Consider the following 22,012-nt stretch of genomic DNA (forward strand, 5'->3'; position numbering starts at 1 on the left):
CGATTAGCTCTAGTAATTTTCTGATAGTATCTCTAGGATTTTCTGTGTATGGTATGTCATCTGCAAACAGTGAGAGCTTTATTTCTTTTTTTCTCAATCTGGATTCCTTTTTTATATTTCTTCTCTGATTGCTCTAGCTAGGACTTCCAAAACTATGTTGAATAATATTGGTGAGAGTGGGCACCCTTGCTTTGTTCCTGATCTTACAGGGAATGCTTTCAGTTTTTCAGCACTGAGAATACTGTTTGCTGTGGGCTTACCATAAATGGACTTAACTGTGTTGAGGTAGGTTCCTTCTGTGCCTATTTTTTGAAGAATTTTGTTCATAAATGGGTGCTGAATTTGGTCAAAGGCTTTTTCTGCATCTCTTGAGGTTATTATATGGTTTTTATCTTTCAGTTTGTTAATATGGTGTGTTACATTGATTATTTGTGTATATGGAAGAATCCTTGCATCCCTGGAATAAACCCAGCTGATCATGATGTTTGAACTTTTTAATGTGTTGTTGAATTCTGTTTGCTAGAATTTTGTTGATGATTTTTGCATCTATGTTCATCAGTGATGTTTGCCTATAGTTTTCTTTTTTTGTGTTGTCCTTGTTGGTTTTGGTATCAGGGTGATGGTGGCCTCAGAATGAGTTTAGAAGTGTTCCTTCCTCTGCAATTTTTTGAAAGAGTTTTGGAAGGATAGGCACTAGCTCTTCTCTAAATGTTTGATAGAATTCACCTGTCAAGCCATCGCATCCTGGGCTTTTGTTTTTGGGGAGATTTTTGATCACAGTTTCAATTTCAGTGCTGATAATTGGGTTGTTCATAATTTCTATTTCTTCCTGGTTCAGTCTTGGAAGATTGAGCTATTCTAGGAATCTATCCATTTCTTCCAGGTTATCCATTTTACTGCCATACAGTTGCTTATAATAATCTCTTATAATCTGTTGTATTTCAACATGGTCTGTTGCAACCTCTCCTTTTTCATTTCATTTCTAATTTTGTTGATTCGATTCTTCTCTCTTTTGTTCTTGATGAGTCTGGCTAAAGGTTTGTCAATTTTATCTTCTCAAAGAACCATCTTTTAGTTTTATTAATTTTTACTATTCTTTTCATTTCTTTTTCATGTATGAAAATACGTGCTCTGCTCTTTATGATTTATTTCCCTCTGCTAACTTGGGGGTATTTTTGTTCTTTTTCCAGTTGTTTTAGGTGCAAAATTAGGTTGTCTATTCGATGTTTTTCTTATTTCTTGAGGTATTGCTTGAGGTATTTCTTGATTGTATTGCTATAAACTTTCCTCTTAGAACTGCTTTTACTGCATCCTGTATGTCTTGAATTGTCATGTTTTCATTGTCATTTGTTTCTAGGAATTTTTTTTATCTCCCTTTTGATTTCTTCAGTAACCTGTTCATTATTTAGAAATCTATTGTTTAATCTCCATGTGTTTGTGGGTTTTATGAGTTTTTTCTTATAATTTATATCTAGTCTCATAGTGTTGTGGTCAGAAAAGATGCTTGATACAATTTCAATTTTCTTAAACTTACTGAGGTTTGATTTGTGATCCAAGCTGTGGTCTATCCTGGAAAATGTTCCATGTGTACTTGAGAAGAATGTATATTCTTCTGCATTTGGATGACATGTCCTGAAGATATCCATGAGATCTATCTGGTCTAATGTGTCATTTAATACTTATGTTTCCTTTTTAATTTTCTGTTTTGATGATCTGTCCATTGGTGTGATTGGGGTGTTAGAGTCTCCTACTATTATTGTGTTACTGTCAGTTTCTCCTTTTATATCTGTTAGTGTTTGTTTTATGTATTAAGGTGCTCCTATGTTGGGTGCCTAGATATTTACAATTTTTTTGTCTTCCTCTTGAATTGATCCCTTGATCATTATGTGGTATCCTTCGTTATCTCTTGTAATATTCTTTATTTTAAAGTCTCCATCATTTTTGAAGGTAAGTTTTGCTGGACATGAAATTCTTAGTTGAGAATCTTTTTCTTTCAGGACTTTGAGTATTTCATTCCATTACTTCTGGTCCCTATGGTTTCTGGTGAGAAATTGGCTAATCATACTTCCTTTTACACGATAGGTTGTTTTTCTCTTGTACTTACAAGATTCTTCTCCCTTTGTCTCTTTACAATTTGATTATGTTATATGTAGGCATGGATCTCTTTTGAGTTTACTGTACTTGGAGTTGAGCTTCTTGGATGTATGCGGTGGCTTCCCTGGTGGCTTAGATGGTAAAGCGTCTACCTGCAACGTGGGAGACCCAGGTTCAATCCTTGGGTCGGGAAGATCCCCTGGAGAAGGAAACGGCAACCCACTCCAGTACTCTTGCCTGGGAAAGTCCATGGACAGAGGAGCCTGGTGGGCTACAGTCCATGGAGTCCCAAAGAGTTGGACATGACTGAGCAACTTTACTTTCTTGGATATGTAGATATTTTTATCATCAAATTGGGGGAGCTTCCTCTCATTATTTCCTCAAGTATTCTTTCTGCCCTTTTCTGTCTCTCCTGTTTTCTGAAACTGTCGTTATGCGTAGGTTTGTATGCTTGATGGGCATCTGATACTCTCTTCATTTTTCTTCATTCTGCTGCTGAAACTGGATAGTCTCAGTTGACCTCTCTTCGTGTTCAGTAATTCTTTCTTCAGCTAACCCTGTTGAGAGTCATGAATTTTTCAGTTGTGGTTTTCAATTCCAGAATGTCTCTTGGGTGCTTTTTTTTTTTTTTTTTTAATGGTTTCCCTTTATTGGTATTCTGTATTTTGGTGAGGTGTCATTCTCATATTTTCCTCCAGTTACTTATACATGATTTTTTTTAGCTCTTTGAACATACTTAAAATAGCTGTTTTCAAGTCTTTGTCTAGTAGGTTCCTCAGGAACAGTTTCTATAGACTGATTTCATTTTTGTTTTGTGTGGGGAACATACTTTCCTGTTTCTTTATATAACTGGTAATTTTCTGTTGAGAGCTGGACATTTTCAACAGTATAATGCAGAAGTTCTGGGAATCAGATTTTCTTCCTTCACTAAGGTTTATTGTCATTCCTTGCTGCTCCTGTTGTTTGTTACTTAGTGACTTCTCTAAACTAATTTCGTTAAGTTTGTAGTCTTTGTCCTGTGTGGCCCTTTCTGCTCAGTTAACTTAGCAGTCATCTAATGACTGGACAAAGATTTCCTTAAATGCCTGGAACCAGTAAGTCCTCCATTCTTTGTTGGGGGCTCTATGTGTGTAGTGGGGCATGCCTTCAGTGCCCTCCTGGGCAGTTAGGAACTCTGCCTTACCCTTCATCTCCTACTTGCCCAGATCCTCCTCATCAGCTAGATGGGGGGAGCTTAAGGCCTTCTCAGATCTTTCCTGAGCTCGTGTGTGACTTAGGGCATGCACCTAGCTCTATGCTCATGTGTAGTCTTCTAGATTCCCAAGATTGTGGGATTCACCAGATTTTCCTTTTAAGCTTTTTGGTCAACTTATCATTTCTTTAACTGTTACTTACCACCTCAGCAGATCACAGTGTTAAACAGTTGCTCCTGATACTTTTCAGCAACTGGTCCCTGGAAAAAGGCTTCCACATAGGGTGATTTCTGAGTCAAGTCAAATAAAAACAGCAAGTAAGTGGGGTCTTCCTTACAAACAGGTGGCAGTTTTCTGAACATGGGGTCACAGCTCCTTCAGAGCTCCAATATGCCTCCTCCGGTGGCTACCAGCCTAGTTTTCACTGTGATCTTGTGTTGGTTTTCAAGGCTACAGTCAAGCTAGAAGGGGAAAACGGGTGGGAATTGGTCAAGTAAAAATGCCACAAACCTTATTTTTACAGCTGCTTTTCTTAAATAAATACGCCTCAGAGTTTGTTAGTATTCTCTTTTGTGGAAGAGAGCATTTTCAGAGAGCATTACTCTGACAGTTTCTCTAATGTCACTGTGTGTCATTTTGTAATGTATTTTCTGTATGTATCACACCCTATTAGGTAATAATAATTGTATCATGAGAATAAGTGCAAAAAAGGTAATAAAGGAATAGTATTTTTATTGTCCTTTGTAAACCATTCTTAGTCAGTGATTGAAGTTATAAGCTCTTTTTTTTTTTTTTTTAATCTAAGTGGACAGATAGGCTTGGAGTTTCTTCCCCATTGTAGGTTTTCCCCAGTGGTTCAGTGGTAAAGAACCCTCCTGCCAATGTAGGAGACGCAGGTTCAGTTGCTGAGTCAGGAAGATCCCCTGTAGGAGGAGATGGCAACCCACTCCAGTATTCTTCCCATGAACAGAGGAGCCTGGTGGGCTACAGTCCATGGGATCACCACGAGTCGGACATGATTTAGCAACTAAGCAACAAACAAACCCACTGTAGAGATGAGCAAGCAGCCTCAGAGAGATGAGGTTTTGCCCACCGTTGGCACATTACTGCCCATTGCATGTTGTCTCCCAATCTTTAGTTTCTTTCCTTCTGCTCAATTAACCTCAGTAGATTTCTGAGTTTGGTATGTGACAACACTAAGATACAATATTATTTGATTTTTTTTTTTTAGTAGTGTGTTGCACTGTAAGAAGTTCAGTTAAAAATCCTAAAGTGTTTGGAACTCTTGTTCCATTGTTGAAATTTGAAAGCTATTCAACATTTTAATTTAAAATCTCCCATACCCTCTAAATTACCATTGTACCCATTTTACATTTGGATACCTAAGAAAAATGTACACTGTACAGTGACATTAGGGAAAGAACAAGAGACTTATCTGAACTGTGTTTTTGACATGCCAGTAATTATCCTGATTAATGCTATAGTTTTTGACATACTGGTGTGTTTTCTAAACTTTGTTTCTGTTTTTATTTACATTATGAAATTAGATCAGTTTACAGGAAAGAACTAGTTAACCTTAAAATCTCATTTATATCTTTTCAGACTCACTTTTAAAAATTTTTATACATTTTTGAAAGGTTATACTCTATTTGCAATTATTGCAAAATATTGGCGGTATCCCCCATGTTGTATAATATGTCTTTGTAACCTGTCTTGTACTGAGTCGTTTGTACCTCCCACTCTTCCACCCATGAATCACCCCCTGCTATTATGTATCTTGAACTCAGAACTGTCCTTTTTAAAAATTTGATGTTGTAAATCCTGCCTGTGTCTAAACAGAGGAAGTTAACAGCAACTGATTTAGTTAAGGTGATAGCTGCATTCCCATAGGAAGCTGTTTTCTTATCCGTTATGTGGTTTACATCACTGATATATACAGAAATAGAAACAAAGTTACCGAGCATCTGGTTGATATTTAAAAATGATCAACTCCCGATTACCGGGACAGTGAGGCAGTGTCGCCTTCAATCCCCGTGGCAATTCAGCGTCCCATGGAGAGTGGCAGAGCCCTGTTGTTGCTCAGTCGTGTCCGACTCTTGGTGACCCCATTGATTGTAGCCCACCAGGCTCCTCTGTCCAGGAGATTTCCCAGCAAGAATACTGGGGTGGGTTGCCATAGTTAAGTAAGGAAAATTGTGCCCATCAGGAAAGGATCCATATCTTTAAAGGAGTTATTATTTCTCTACTTAGCAAACTCTCCTAGTATCTGTAGACTACTTATAACCTTCCAAAATGTGATGTGTATGAGACCACATATTATGTAATTTACTTAAGAGGTATTAAATGTTTTATATTTTATGACAGATCGTTGCAGTGCTCAAATTCATTGTGATAGTTTTTTCTTTTTTTGGATAATTTAAAACACATTTTTTTCTCCTTTAAGGTTGAGCTGTTTGTAGAGGGGGAAAAAAAAATCCTCCTACGTTTTATAAGCTGCTTATACTCGTAACACAGATTAACTTCCCAGCACATAAAGGGAATACTGGAAAACTCTTGCATGATTAAATATGCCCCTGGAGGGTGAAGTTTTTCCACATATTTTTCAAGCCAGAGCTATTAATAATGTTTCAACATCAAACTTTCTTTACATCCTGATTATGGGGAAGGCCTTCACTCATTCTACCCTGGCCATTAGTTTTTTCCACTTCTTCTAGATTTGTAGCACTGCAAAATTATCTGTGGAAACACAGGCTTGAAATTGAAATCTCCAGGTTTAATTAAGGTCCAACAAAGAGTCATCTCTGGAGTTACTCCAATTTTTTTTTTCAAGATTTTTATCCATTTTTCATTCCCATGTCTTTTTTCTTTTTTTTTTTTTTCCCTTACTGGAAACCTGGCACAAAGAAGCTGTTTAATGAGTTGAATAGTTCACTCAGAAATAAGTGATCACTGGATGGACCTAGAGATTATCATACTAAGCGAAGTGAGACAGAGAAAGACAAATATCATATGATATTGTGTATATGTGGAATCTAAAAAAAAAAAGATACAATTGAACTTATTTACAAAACAGACTTCCACAGACAGAGAAAACATGATTAACAAAGGTTTATGGTAAAGGGGGTACGAATAAATTAGGAGTTTTAGGTTAACATACACAAGCTACTATATATAAAATAGATGACCAACAAGGACCTACTGTATATAGCACAGGGAATTCTACTCAGTATTCTAGAATAACCTATAAACGAAAAGAAGAAGAATAGATATATATGTGTGTAACTGAACCACTCTGCTGTACATTTGAAATTAATACAACATTGTAAATGAACTATATGTCAATTAAAAAATAAAAAATAGCAATATTAATGTCATCTGTCTTTTTAAAAAATGGGATGATCACTAAACACAGAGCTCTTGGCATTTTGAAAAGAGTCACCTAATTTCTATGCACATTTTTCCTGAGATAACATTCTGGTTTGTAAGGAATCTCGTAATTACTGAGGAATTCGGTTATTAAGTGCTTTTTTATCCAGGCATTGGGTTGTCAAATTAATTTACTGTGGCTAATCGGCCAAAAACTGTACTTTGTTGATGCCTTGGCATGTAACAGTCACCCCCTGCTCCTCCAGCTCTCCAGGATTCCACTTCTCTGTGCCTCCAGCCTGCAGGTCTGTCCTCAACAACCTCAGGTCCCTTCGTGGCTACTCACTTTTGTTGTTCAGTCGTGTCCAGCTCTTTGCGACCCCATGGACTGCAGCAAGCCAGGCTTCCCTATCCTTCACCATTTCCCAGAGTTTGCTCAAACTCATTTCCATTAAGTTGGTGTTGCCATCCAACCATCTCATCCTCTGTCATCCCCTTCTCCTCCTGCCCTCAATCTTTGCCAGTACCAGGGTGTTTTCTAATGAGTCAGCTCTTCGCATCAGGTGGCCAAAGTATTAGAGCTTCAGCTTCAGCATCAGTCCTTCCAGTGAATATTCAGGGTTGATTTCTTGTAGGATTGACTGGTTTGATCTCCTTGTTGTCCAAGATACTGTCAAGAGTCTTCTTAAGCACCACAGTTCAAAAGCATCAGTTCTTCAATACTCAAACTTCTTTAGGTTCAACTCTCACATCTGTATATAACTACTGGAAAAACTACACCTTTGACTATACAAATTTTGTTGGCAAAGTGATGTCTCTGCTTTTTAATATGCTATCTAGGTTTGTCAAAGCTTTCCTTCCAAGGAGCAACTGTCTTTTAATTACCCACCAGTGCCTCAGATTATTTGACCCTTTCTGGCCAGTCCCGAAGCTTCCATGGAATGTTAAATATCTTTCTCCCCAAACTCATATTTTTTGTCCCAAACGGGGATTTTAGATTTTCCAGCACTTTTGTGCACCACTAACCATCGCTACCCTCCTCAAGCTCCATGGCCCACCATGACCCCTTCTCTGGCAGCAGATGACCTCACCGCCTGACTCCAAGCTGACTGGTCCTCACTGGACCGCCCTGTCCAGACCCTAGAGCTCCCCAGCACCCAGCTCCCTATTCTCGTTAACTTGGCACTGCAGCCACTTCCCTGGTGCCTTCCTACACACTTCCTGTGCCCACGAGGAGCCACTGCTCCCCTCAGCTCCAGCTTCCTCATTAGGACGTTAGAGTCCTTCATCCTTTTCTTTTAAGACCTTTCTCTGGTACCAAAGCGGGGGGAATAATTTGAGATTATGATATTATATGAATAGGTAATATGTGCATGTGGTTTAAAAACACCCAAGTAATGTAAAAGAATATTCAAAGGCAACTACTTGTTGTCAGGCGTGCGTGCGTGTGTGTGTGTGTGTGTGTGTGTGTGTTCTTCCAGGGATACTATGTGCAAAAACAAGCCCATGCGTATGTGCATTTCCCTTTCTTCCTCTCCTCCACCTTTATTTTGAAAGCATTAGTACTAGATTCATGGTCTGGATATTGCTTTTTAATACATCTCTGTCTTGGAAATCAGTTTATATCAGTACTGTAGAAATGCCTCATTCTTTTAATGCATCATGATTATGTCTTTGACTGTAAATATACTGCAGTCAGCACCCTTTAAAGGAGTGGTTGCTTATTTGGAATCTTTTGTTGTTGCAAATGGTGTTGCTGTGAGCTTCCTTGCACATCAGCCTTTGTGCCCATGCAGACGAGATATTGGAGAAGGAAATGGCAACCCACTCTAGTATTCTTGGTTGGGAAATCTCATGGACAGAGGAGCCTGGCGGGCTACCGTCCATGGGGCTGGAAAGAGTCGGACACAACTGAGCGACTGAACAACAAGAAGCAGGATTTCAGTGGGGGTGGGGTGGGCATGCCACTGAAGAGTCAACATGCTCATCGTCAGATTTTCTTTAAAATGTTCACCTTATAAAAGAAAAAATAGCTGAATACTGAAAGGTTGTTGCTGAACCATGAAAGATGCCAGGATTCTTGGCCTCCAGAGGAGAGGAATTCAGTCCGGGGCCAGTGACGAGACTTGATCACTCAGAGCTTTTGTGTAATAGTTTTATTAAAGTATGAAAGAGTTAGAGAAAGCTTCTGACATAGACATCAGAAGGGGACAGAAAGAGTGCCCCCCTGCTAGTCTTTGGTCAGATGTTATATAGCTACTAGCAGTCTGCTAACTAGAGAAAGGAAATGTCTCAAAACTCAGAGAGTGGCACCAGACCCCTCACCCACAACATGCATTTTGAGATAACATTGGCACAAGATGAGTTGTCCTGGGCCATAAAATGATTGACATGAATCTTGAAGAAAGGTAGGTTTCCAAGCAAATACAGTCTCATTAACATAGCTTAAGAGAACATTTGCATGAATAAAACATATTGGTTTGTCAAAATCTATTTGAAGACAGAGTCTAGGGTAAATACATAGTTCGTTAACATAGCTTAAGACAAACATTTCCATAAGAAAAATACATTGGTTAGCTCGAGGTTTGAAAAGAGCTCAGGTGGAACCAGGTGTCATCATGGCAACACAGAATTTTGAAAGAAACCTCTTTTTAAATTTGTATAGTGAAGGGGAAAAAAATATAACACTAGTAGTTTGTTTCCTCCTGCCACTTAAGAGAGAGAGGAAAAAATGTCTGACACTTGTAGCCTGTTTCCTCTGTTTGGAGAACCCTGGCCTTCCTGCCTGTTACCCTCTCAATATTAAAGAATATTGGGAAGGAGGAGGGAATCACAATTCCGCAAGCCTCAACAACAAAAATTCTTTGAAAAGTCTTTGAAGTGGAATTGCTGGAGTGAAGGACTTATACATTTTCATTTCTGCATGGAGAAATTTTTTTTAAATTCTTTTTTCTGTATTTTGTGTCATTGCTTTTCCAACCTTTGCGTTCATGTGTTGACTGCTGGGATGTATCATCAGTGTCTGCTATGTATTTGAAGCAGTCATCTCTTTATTTCCTCTGAGTTTTGAGAGAATTTCCAAGACATTCTGGTTCACTGTGTGCCTTCTGTAGTTCACAGTTTCTGTGATCATTGAATTCCTAAGTGTGGTAATCATTCTTAAGTAGTCATGTTCTTATATTCTTCTTCTCAAAAGACTACCAGTCTCATATCTTTTGCTATTTTTTAAAATTAATTAACTTCTTTGCTTTTGGCTGCGCTGGGTCTTGATGGCTCTGTGTGAACTTTCGCTAGTTGCAGCGAACGGGGGCTACTCTTAGATGTGGTGCTCGGGCTTCTCATTGTGCTGGCTTCTCGTTGCAGAGGCTCTAGGGCACAAGGGCTCAGCAGTTGGGGCACGCAGGTTCACAGCTGTGGTGCACAGGCTTAGCTGCTCTGTGTCATGTGGAACCTTCTTGGACCAGGGATCAAACCCTCGTCCCCTGCACGGTAGGCAGGTCACCAGGGAAGTCCCTCTTTTGATCTTTGATCAAAGGACAATGTATATATGAAAAAGTGCCTGATAGTTTTTCAGCAGGTGTACCTTTGTAACCAGAACCCAGATAAAAGAGAAAAAGTTACCAGCACCTCAGACCCTCCCCTGTGCCCTATTCCAATTACAGTCCTTCAGTGCATAACCACACTCCTGACTTCTAACAGCACAGGTTCATTTTTTTAAAACTTTATATTGTTGTAATCCTGTAGTATATACTGCTTCTCCCTTCTTTTGTTTAATGTTGTTTGTGAGAATTATCTATATTGTTGTTTGTAGTTGTCATATGTTTTCATGTCTGCGTGTTACTCCATTGCATGAATAAGCCACAGTTTGTTAATTCAGTCTACTGTTGATGGACACTTGGGTAGTTCCTCGTTGGGGCTGTCATGAATGATGCTGCTGTGGGCACTTTTGTTCAGGTCTTCTGATGCACCTCTGTGCATGTTTTTTTTGTTTGTTGGTGTTGTTCAGTCGCTCAGTCCTGTCCGACTCTTTGCAGCCTCATGGACACACCAGGCTTCCCTGTCCTTCACCATCTCCCAGAGCTTGCTCAAACTCATGTCCATTGAGTCTGTGATGCCATCCAACCATCTGTCATCCCCTTCTCCTCCTGCCCTCAATCTTTCCCAGCATCAGGGTCTTTTCAAATGAGTCAGCTCTTTGCTTCAGGTGGCCAGAGTATTGGAACTTCAGCTTCAGCATCAGTCCTTCCAATGAATATTCAGGACTGATTTCCTTTAGGATGGACTGGTTGGACCTTGCAGTCCAAGGGACTCTCAAGAGTGTTCTCCAACACTACAGTTCAAAAGCACTGATTCTTTGGCACTCAGCCTTCTTTAAGAATCTCTTGATCACACGGCATATAAATATTAAACATCTAAGATGGTTATCTTATTTTGTCTTCCCATGAGAATAGTGGTTGTTCTATATCCTTGTGAGTACTTCGTATTTTCTGTCTTATTCATCTCAGCCACTCTGGTAGGTATGAAGTAGTCGTTCATTGTGGTTTTTAGTTGTCACTTGTAATGTTGAGCAACTTTTCATATGCTTATTGGCTGTTTGGGCAACTTTTTTGTGATATGCCTGGTGAAATTCATTTTTACATTAAAAAAAAATCATTTTTAATGCATTTGACTAACTGGTGGGTCTCATTTCCCACCTTTTGTCCCTTCCTTTCCCTTTATCCTTAAAAAATTTTTTCCTTGGCTCTTCTCTTGCCTATAATTTTGTTTGCTTGTTCTTTTATTAATTTATTTCTAATTGGAGGCTAGTTGCTTTACAGTGTTGTGTTTCTGCCACGCAACCACGTGAATCAGCTATAGATACACATGTATCACCTCTCTCTGGAGCCTCCCTCTCACCAGCACCCTCCTCCCACCGCTCTGGGCCATCCCAGAGCACCAGCTAGACTTGTGCAGCAGCCCCCACTGGCTGCCTGTCGGACACACGGAAGTGTGCATATGGCAGCACTGCGCTCTCAGCGTGTCATACCCTCGCCTTCCCCGCTGTGTCCACGAGCCACTCTTGACGTCTGCGTCTCTACTCCTGCTCTGCACACAGGTTCATCAGTGCCGTTTCTCTGGCGTTCATGTGCACACCTTAATATCCAGTGTTTGTTTTTCTCACTCACTCCACCCTGTGTAACAAGCTCTGGGTTCATCCGCCCAACCTCAGCCGATTCACACTCGTACCTTTTCATGGCTGGTATCACAGGGTATGTCTGTACCACAGTCTCTTTATCCATCTGTCCGTCAATGCACCAGGAAATAATTGCCTGTTACTTTTCTCCTGAAAAGTGAACCTTAGGATCAGCAACCTCTAGTCTTCTACTAGAATTTTTAGTGCATTTGCTTGTAACTTATTTTGTCTGATAACTACTGTCATCTGAATTGGAAGATGGTATTGTCGTTCTTTCTAAGAAAGAGAAAATTATAAATACTAAACCCTCACTGTTTTTGGCCTAACAGATTGAGTTTTCCCATATTTAATTTTTAATTCTTGTTTTAGTTCCATTTTTGGCAGGTGATTTTTAGAAGTAAAAATCTTTTAATATGCATTTAAATCCCACCTCCCCCTTAACATATATATAATATATTTCCATGGTGGCCTTAACAGTAAAGAATCCACATGCAGTGCAGGAGACCCCGGTTCAATCCCTAGGTCAGGAAGATCTCCTGGAGAAGGGAATGGCTACTCACTCCAGTATTCTTACTTGGAGAATTTCATGGACAGAGGAGCCTGGAAAGCTATGGTCCATGGGGTAAAAAGAGTTGGAAACATCTGAGTGAGTAACACTTTCACTCATAAATGTCTTTACAGGTTCTTGATCAGTATGAACGAGAAGGATTTAATTTCCTGGCGAAGGTGTTTAATTCTTCACATTCCTTCTTAGAGGACTTGACCGGTCTTACGTTGCTGCATCAAGAGACCCAAGCTGCTGAGGTAAGACTTAAGACAACCATCTTGTTCAGAAGACAGATGTGTCTAAAACCTGTTTGGTATTCAGATTTACAGAAAAGGAAGGAAGCGGTTAATTATGAATGTTTTCCTTAGAACCAAACTGCTCAGTCAGTCTGCTAGTCATCAGTAAATGAGCCTTTTGCAGTTGTTGGATTCTGCTGTGTGCAGGTTGTTGTGTGGTGGGTGCCAAATGCACAAAACTGCTGATGAAGAAACTGCGGGTGATCGACTTCCAAGCACCCCGGTTCTTTCTATCAAGCAGCATGCCTGTGGCCGTTGCAGAGTTGGCTGTGATGTCCATACATCAAAATGCAAGTCAGGGAAGACACTGGACTCTGGCCATGTTCAGCAAGAACATGCCTGGTTTTTATTTCACAAGTGAATCTGTCCTCTTGGGCCCCTGAAGCCCACCATGAAGTGGCTTCCTCAGTTAACAACCTAAGAGAGTTTTGTTTTGCTTGCCATTTAGAATATTTTGCAAATCTTAATTTCCTGGGTTGCTACAATCATGGTTTGTTTGTTTTTTAAAGACTGGGATTACAGGGTAGATGATCATTTTGCTTTTCCAAATGCTCGCTGTTCTCGGCAAAGAGCATGCTGCATATGTGTGGCGCCGCCCAGTCACTTAGCGAGACAGTTCCTCGAGGGGGGTGCTTAGTCGCTCAGTCGTGTCTGACTCTGTGAGCCCATAGACTGTAGCCCGCCAGGCTCCTCTGTCCATGGGATTCTCCAGGCAAGAATACTGAAATGGGTTGCCATTCCCTTCTCCAGGGGGTCTTCCCGACACAGGGACCGAACCCAGGTCTCCTGCATTGCAGGCGGATTCTTTACCATCTGAGCCACCAGGGAAGCCCTCAAAATGGATGAATGAGATTAAATCAACACATCCCCCCAACCCAGCCCTCTCCCTGGGTAAAGAAGCTCTTAGGAAAACGTGGCCCGTCATAGCGCTTCCCCAAGCCACACAAAAGCCTGGGTCCCTGTGTCCTTCCGTTGTAGGACACTTGCAGAGTTACCTTCAACCCCCTAGTCCTGTTCATTGATTACCGTCTGGGGTTGTGTATCCTCACTACTGGGGGAGGCCCCAGGGATCAGTGAGTGGTGGTCAGGCCGAACACCAGACTAGCTGGTGGTGAAAAGACTGCTGTTGATAAGAGTGGACCTAGCCCTGGGTATAGGAAAACCACACAGAAATACAGCAGTGAAATCTTCCGAAGCTCTCAGCAGATGGAAGTAAGAGTGTTCACCTCGCCACAGAGGCATGATGGCACTTCTCTCGTGCTTGTCCTAGAACCAAAAGCAACTCTGCCTTGTCTTGCCCCGGTGTCCTCTGGACATCCGGCAGATGCAGTCTTCCACTTGTGACTGTGATCAGGCCCACACAGAATCTCTTAGCCTTGTTCTCAGCAGATAACTGGCATCTCTTCAGGCCTTTAAGAGACGGTGAGATTTCCCCCAGAGCTGTGATTGGCTCCCTGGAGAAGGTTCAATATGTTACGTTGATCAAGGCTGCATTTTGTCTCCTGAGCAGGGCTGATGGTGAAGGACAAAAACTTACAGGTCTTTTGAACCACGCAGGCATTTGACTAGTTGGCAGGGGGAATTTTTCCACCTACCTAGAAATAATTCACATACTTCTCTTTGGTTGCCTAGAAGAATTGCAACTTGATATTGACCCCATCGCCTCTTGCCTACCATGTTTCACTCTTAAAACAGACCGGATGCTAGGATAAAGGGTAGATTCGTTCATCAAACATGGCTTGTTTTGCATTTTAGTTGGTCAAACATTAGTTGCCTTTTCAAAGACCCAGAAGAAGGGGCAGTTTAAGAAAGCAAGAGCAGTGAGATGGTAGGGCAGGAAGGGGGAGTGATCTCATCCACAAGTCTTGAGTTTTCTTTTTGAAGTTTTCCTCCATTAAAGTACATTTATAGTTCTGCAATCATAAGCCACACATAGGTTTTAGATTAGAGATGGTAAATTGGTTGGGCTGTGACCAGATATGACTTACACGTGTGTTTTGTTTGGCCGCCCATGTGTTAAATCCTGAATGAAGCCAACGTTTTAAAAATTATGAGTTTTACATAAAAATGTGAGTTTTCCCATTTCCAACTTCTTTGAAAGATCCCATCTGGCAACCCCAGGCCTGCATTCCTTAATAGTGATAGTTAGCTGGAGCCAAAAAGCCAATTTTATAGATTAAATAGTGTGCTTGATACAAGGTTTTAAAGGCATAAAAACACTGTGTGGACAGGAACCCTTCCTTCTACACCTGTCCCTTACCACCCAGCTCCCTTCCTGCAGACACACACTGCTGTTGCTTTTTTGCCTCTTAAGTGACAGTGCTCTGTTTTGAGGATGCTTTTCAGTTGATGACTCATTGGTATTGGGGTTTGCAACCCCTATCTTAGAAAAGGGTTACTCTTTTTCTTCAAAAGACTTGAAATAGGACTATGTTTTTAAAAAAGAATGCCTATCAGCAGACCTCCTAGCAACAAAAATCATTGTCTTGCCTGTTATTTTACTTTACTGTGAAAAGTGTGTGTGTGAATAAATATGAATATCAAAGGATATCCACATACCTGCATAAAGGTCGTGTGCTGATTTGCACAGTTGATTCTCAGTACATTTACAGATGTTCAGTAATAAAGATACAAACTTCTACATCCCATATGGAAAAGTCCCAACTTGTTTTAGCGATGCAATGAAAAAAAGAAAGTGAAGTCTCTCAGTCGTGTCCCGACTCTTTGCGACCCCATGGACTGTAGCCTACCAGGCTTCTCCATCCGTGGGATTTTCCAGGCAAAAATACTGAAGTGGGTTGCCATTTCCTTTTCCAGGGGATCTTCCCGACCCAGGGATTGAACCTGGGTCTCCCTCATTGCAGGCAGATGCTTTACCCTCTGAGCCACCAGGGAAGCAATGTGATGAGGAATGCCCAATTAATTCTCTTCTTGGACTCACTGGTTTTATTCATCAACATCGCAGTTGCAAAAGATTCAACCAGATAGTTATATGTGACAGTATCATTTTATACATTGTTTATAAAATATTTGTACAAATGCTGGTTTTGCAAAAAAGAAAGCCTTTACTGAACATCTTTTGGGAGCTCGCTAGCAGGGCAGTGTGCTCATAACTGAATACAAAACTTAGCGAGATGAGCTCACGGCGTGTGCAGTAGAGACGTGACTACTGAACTCTAGTATCAGCCAAAATGTTTTAGACGTTTATATATTAGGTGCTGAGAGAACAGTTACTCCTGCCTGGAGGAGTAAGTATGTCAACAAAAAACTTTCCTTGGAAGGGACCAGATTTTCCAGTTAGGATAGGATAAGTAGGCTGTCTCTGAAAAGAAGATTTGGGCAGGCAAAGTGTGGGAAAGGAGTGGGACAGGAGAGGAGGGCCAGGGTGTCCTTGGAATAAAGGTCTCAGAGGCCAGGAGTCTAAAGTGTGTTACTCAGATTTTGAGCGTTTAGTTGAAGTTACCTGGTATCAGAGCCTGTTTGTTTCTGTTTGGCTACATGGGGTCTTTGATACTTCGCACAGGCTTTCTCTAGTTGTGGCGAGGGGGGCTGTTCTTCATGGCGGTGCGCGGGCTTCTCACTGCGGTGGCATCTCTTGTTGCAGAGCACAGGCTCCAGGGCACACGGGTCCCCGGCTCTATAGTACAGGCTCAGTAGCACATGGGCTTAGCGGCCCCCACGGCATGTGGGATCTTCCCGAATCAGGGATTGAACCCATGTCTCCTGCTTTGGCAGACAGATTCTTTACCACTGAGCCACCAGGGAAGCCCCGAACGTACTTTTCAATAATAGCTTCATTGACTTATAAGTCACATACCGTGAAGCTTTTGCCCTTTGAGCATGTCCAGTTTGGTGGCTTTTAGTACATTCACAGTCCTGCTACTGTCACTGTCGAGCTTGGTACCTTTTCATCCCCACAAAAAGGAGCTTTGTGCCCACCGAGCTGGCACTCCTCACTCCTGCCGCCTCCTCGCAGTCCTGGTGTCTCTGGATTTTCCGATCCTGCATACGTCACGTGTTGTTGCTGTTTGGTCCCTTGGTCGTGTCTGACTCTGCAACCCCATGGACTGCAGCACGTCAGGCTTCCCTGTCTGTCACCATCTCCCGGAGCTTGCTCAAACTCATGTCCACTGACTCAGTGATACTGCCCAACCATCTCATCCTCTGCTGCCCCCTTCTTCATTTGCTTTCAGTTTCTTCTGTCATCAAGGTCTTTTCCAATGAGCTGTATCTTCAGGTCACATGACCAAAGTATTACAGCTTCAGCTTCAACATCAGTCCTTCTAATGAATATTCAGAGTTGATCTCCTTTAGGATGGACTGGGTTGTTCTCCTTGCAGTCCAAGGGACTCTCAAGAGTCTTCTCCAGCACCACAGCTCAAAAGCAGACGAGGCTTGATCGCTCAGAGGTTTTGTGTAATAAAGTTTTATAAAAGAGACAGAGAAAGCTTCTGACATAGACATCAGAAGCAGGCAGAAAGAGCGCCCCCCTGCTAGCCTTTAGCAGGAAGTTACATACCTACTAGCAGGATGCTAATTAGAGAAAGGAAGTGTCTCAAAACTCAGACAGTGGCGCCAGGCCCCTCACCCACAACATGCATTTTGAGATAGCCTGGGCACAAGGTGAGTCATCCTGGGCCATAAAACGATTAATTTGTGTCTTGGAGAAAGGCAGATTTCCAAGGAATAACATAGTCTCATTAACACAGCCTAAGAGAACATTTGCATGAGCAAAACATACTGGTTTGTTGAGTAAAGCAGACTGGTTTGTCAAGTCGGTTCTTAAGCAAACTGACCTGGAGAAAGACAGAGTCTCAGGTAAATATATGGACAGGAAGGCCTGGGGGAAGAGCCAGACGCGACTGAGGACTGGCCTGACTGAAGGTAAATCCTCAGGTCATTAAGATAGCTTACGAAAAGCTCTTCCACAAGAAAATGCATTGGCTAGCTCACGGTTTGAGAAAAGTTAAGTTCAGGTAGAACCAGGTGTCGTCATGGCAGCACAGAATTTTAAAAGAAACCTCCTTTTAATTTGGTATAGAGAAGGGAAAAAATCTTGATACTTGTAGTTTGTTTCCTCCTGCTACTTAAAAGAGAGATACAGAAAAAATGTCTGATATTTGCAGCCTGTTTCCTCCATTTGGGGGCCCCAGCCTTCCTGCCTGTACCCTCTCATTACATGACAACTGGAAAAAACAGCTTTGACTACACAGACCTTTGTCAACAAAGTGATGTCTCTGCTTTTTAACACACTGTCTAGGTTTGTCATATCTTTTCTTCCAAGGAGCAAGTGTCTTTTAATTTCATGGCTGCAGTCACTATCCACAGTGATTTTGTAGACAAAGAAAATAAAGTCTGTCACTGCTTCCACTTTTGCCCCCCTCCTATTTTACTGCAAAGCAATAGGACTGGATGCCATGATCTTAGCTTTTTTAGTGTTGAATTTTAAGCCAGCTTTTTCACTCTGCTCTTTGCCCTTCATCAAGAGGCTGAATGAGCTTCCGTTGTGACTCAGACAGTAAAGAGTCTGCCTGCAATGTGGGAGACCCATGTTCGATCCCTGGGTCGGGAAGATCCGCTAGAGAAGGAAATAGAAACCCACTCCAGTACTCTTGCGTGGAAAATCCCATGGATGGAGGAGCCTGGCAGGGTACAGTCCATGGGGTCGCAAAGAGTTGGACACGACTGAGCGGCTTCACTTTCAAGAGCCTGAAACCAAACAAAGTTAAGGCCTTTGTGTCTGATATCTGTTACTTAGCATGATGTTTTCTAGGTTCATCCATTTTGTAGCAAAGTAATTCCTTTCAATTTAAAGAAAGAAAATGTTTCGTTGTTACTAAACTTTTTCATCTCCCTTAACATTTGTGGTCTCTCTCCCCAGATATGGCCCCTTTATGAAGGAGGAATACAAAACTGATCCCAATAGAGACTGCAGATCCCTTTATTTTCGTAGAAAGGGGCACAGAGAGAATGGATTGAGAGAGAGATTCAAGACAGAATCAACCACGTTTAGTGAGATTGACCCATGGAGTTTTTTGCACCCATCTCCCTCCCATCATCGAGTATCCAAGAATGATTGCCTTTGTACTAGTTTAATGATAGTGCTGTTGAGACAAACAGACAAATCGCCAGGTTGGGTCTGTTGGAAGAGGAGTGAGGAGCAAGGTGCGAAAAGGGGACTGGCAGTTGGGGGAGCGGGTGCCAGACTCACAGAGGTCAATCCATCTTGGGATGTGATGATTTTGAGTTAGTGGGATAAATGAGTGAAAATGACTGATGGTATTAGAGACAGGGTGGAGATACAGCTTGGAGAAAAAGAACAGAACTTGTAGCTTGGCTTAGCAGATAAAGTCCTCCTATTTCATTTAGTGCACTGAAGAGAAGCTGTAGACCAAGGATGCAGTAAAAATACTTACGTGAAAAATATGTGTTGATGTATTAATTTTATCTCAAGTTGTAGATTGAAAATTTTAAAACACCCACCTCATAAATTTTTCATAAGGAAGGAGTCTTGGGCAGAGATTGCTAGGTTCTTTGTAGCCGGTTTAGCTCTTGGTAAGTGCACTTTGCCCATGAGGTATTAGGAGGCCCCACTCAGATGTACACCCTCTTAAAGTGTTGCTCTCTGAACAGGGAATTTTGCACAGAGTTCAGACCTTTACTTTCAAGACCCTGTTGAGAATGGTCTCACATATTTGAAGATGGACCCCAGTCCCCCCGCCAGTGGCTCCTAGCTGACTGTTTATCCCAATTGGAACCAAAGGAAATGACCCTAAAGTTGATGAAACACAAGACATCCAAGTCACGGAGCCATTGACGTGCTCACCACATACTCTTTAAATTGCCGAGTTTGTTGAAAAAGGCCGAGTCTAATCAAACTTGTGAATGACTTAGCCATCTTTTCATAAAATTTGCTTTAACTTTCCTTCTTAGGGTTATTTTTCATCAAGTATCAGTTCACATGTACTGCTTTAGTTCCAACTGTGAGTTCAACATTGTGCTGTGGGAAATGCCAAATAAGTTTCAAACTCTATCTAACCAGAGAGAGAAAACACTGATTTATAGGAGTTAATAAAACAAGCTATATTGGTATATCCTTGAGATGTACAAATTCCAAAATTCCATAACCCAACTTGCCTGAAATAGTTCATTCTCATTTTTGAAAGTTGGCAAGTTTCATGATTCCAGCATTAATTTTAGGCTACATTTTACTTGGCTTCCCTGGTGACTCAGACGGTAAAGAATCTGCCCACAATGCAAGAGATGTGGGTTTGATCCCTGGGTTGGGAAGATCCCCAGGAGGGGAAAATGGCAACCCACTCCAGTATTCTTGCCTGGAGAATCCCATGAACAGAGGCGCCTGGCAGGCTGCAGTCCATGGGGTCACAAAGAGTCAGACACGACTGAGCGACTAACACACACTCACACGTTTTATTTGATGCTGTGTCATACAGTTATTTTTTAGGATTGCAATTACAGCGCTCCTTTAAAAGAACTGTGTTTTTGCTGAGCACAACTTTCTTTCTGCAGCATTAGGGATTAATGAATGATCATTTAAAAAGTAAGTTTAGCACACCAACTATATACCACAGAATGTAAAATCATAATTTTTTTTTTTTTTTTTTTTTTTTTTTTATGACTGGCAATGAACAGGCCTGGGCTGACGAGTTGATTCTGAATTAAAACTCAGATTCTGACTCATCCACTGCAGAATCCAGAATTCTAGAAAATAAAATGCCCATTTCTCCCATCGCTGGAGAGTCATATGAAAGACACTGCAGTCATGTGATATGACTTCATTGGCATGACCGTTTACTATTCAGCAAAGTAAATAGCACAATTAACAAGTGTTTCTGCCGAGCCTTTTGCACTGACACTGAGTTTTTGGCCTCTCCCCCTCACAGCTGGTTTTGATTTGGTTCCCGTGGAATATTTTTGTTTTGTTTTGTTTTGTATTTAACAACAGTCAGATATTTATGTACAGCTTCATCAAGAGCCTCCGATGACAAATATGCCTTTGGAGGCTGGTAGAAGCTGTGGGAAACCCCCGTGTCAGCACTTAAACCTGTTTGCAGTGGAGGGAGATGGCTCTGGGGCCTGACCTAACCCGCTCACGAAGCAGCATCTCTTCTCCCAAGCCTTCTGCTAGCCCACTTCCAACCTGCCCTGGCCCATCTGACACCGTACCCTGCGTCGATTTTTCCTTATGAAGCAGTCCCTCGAGGCTCAGCTTTGGCCTTCTTTCCTAAGTGAGAGGGGAAAGGCAGAGACAGCAGGCAGAAAGCCGTCTAATTCTTAGACTGGAAACTGGAGCCTGGCTTTTGAAATAAGGCTTGGCAGTATCCTTCAGAACTCACTTCATAAAATGAGCCCCTTTTATTTGCTGTCAGAATTATCTACGTGGACTTGAGATGTTTAAGTAAGTTGGTATTAGGGACGATCCGGTTGGAGGATGGACAGTGAACCTCGGGCACAGTTCCACACCCTTTAGAAGAGGCGCCTTGGATGGCACAACCCACTTGGAGGTCTGTGGGGGAAAGAGGGGAAGAACCATAAATGCTAAAAGCAGAGTTCAAACAGCTAATAATAAGAACTAGAACATGGAAACTGCATCCTCCTTAAATTTTAGTCCCTGTTCTGCTAGTGTTCTCGTGAGGACTCGAGTCAACAGTTGGTGCATCAGTTACATCACTTAAATTTAAGATTGGACGAAATGTGAAATCCTTTCTAGCTCCAGTAATTCAGTGATTTTGATTCAACCTACTGGTGTGACTGAGAAGTACAGAGATGGCCAGTTTTTATATCAGCATGTCTTCCAATTATCAGTGTGATTCCTTTTCATAGAATGTATCGATGCCCTCTGGGATCTCATATCTGGCTGCCATTGCTAGAAACAGTTCTGAGACTTCGATCTGCCTTTAAGTCTTAAATGACTTCTCATACTTTGTATTGGTTGGCGTGTGTGTCACCATTTATTTAAATCCTAAAAGCGCAATCCAGCCAAATAACTTACCTCCTTTTCCAGACTTGGGTACCCAGGACTTTTGGCTTCGTCATAAACTCAAATCTCCCCTCGTTACAATTGGGTATGTTTATAAAACACGCCCAACTCACTACCTGTTCCTATAACTTCCAAAGACAGATTCCCCAAATCCCCTTATTTTAAGCAATGGCAGCATCCTTAGATGTTAAATGTGTAGTATCTGAGGAGTCTGTTTAAAAATCGACCATATTACACAGTAACACTCCCAGAGTATATGAAGGCCTGAACCTGGCCTGGTCAGAAGGCCTGCATCCATGGCCCAGCTCCAAGCAGTGGCTACACGGCCCTGTTCACTCGTGT

The 22,012-nt window shown here is 41.6% G+C and overlaps 1 protein-coding gene across 3 annotated transcripts in view; it reads left to right on the top strand.

Moving 5' to 3' along the window:
* The window catches only part of ATG7 (autophagy related 7), a 246,400-nt gene that overhangs the window by 108,866 nt on the left and 115,522 nt on the right, over nt 1-22,012 (top strand). For 2 of the 3 annotated variants that reach the window (XM_065933893.1, XM_065933895.1), the window contains exon 18: nt 12,508-12,630. In XM_065933893.1, coding sequence (XP_065789965.1) covers nt 12,508-12,630 — 123 coding nt within the window. Of the gene's footprint in view, nt 1-12,507; nt 12,631-18,155; nt 18,195-22,012 lie in introns of those variants that run through there. The other variant, XM_065933894.1, reaches the window with a different exon arrangement.

Source organism: Muntiacus reevesi, chromosome 4 (genome assembly GCF_963930625.1).
Source record: "Muntiacus reevesi chromosome 4, mMunRee1.1, whole genome shotgun sequence".
In the NCBI taxonomy this organism is placed as follows: domain Eukaryota; kingdom Metazoa; phylum Chordata; class Mammalia; order Artiodactyla; family Cervidae; genus Muntiacus; species Muntiacus reevesi.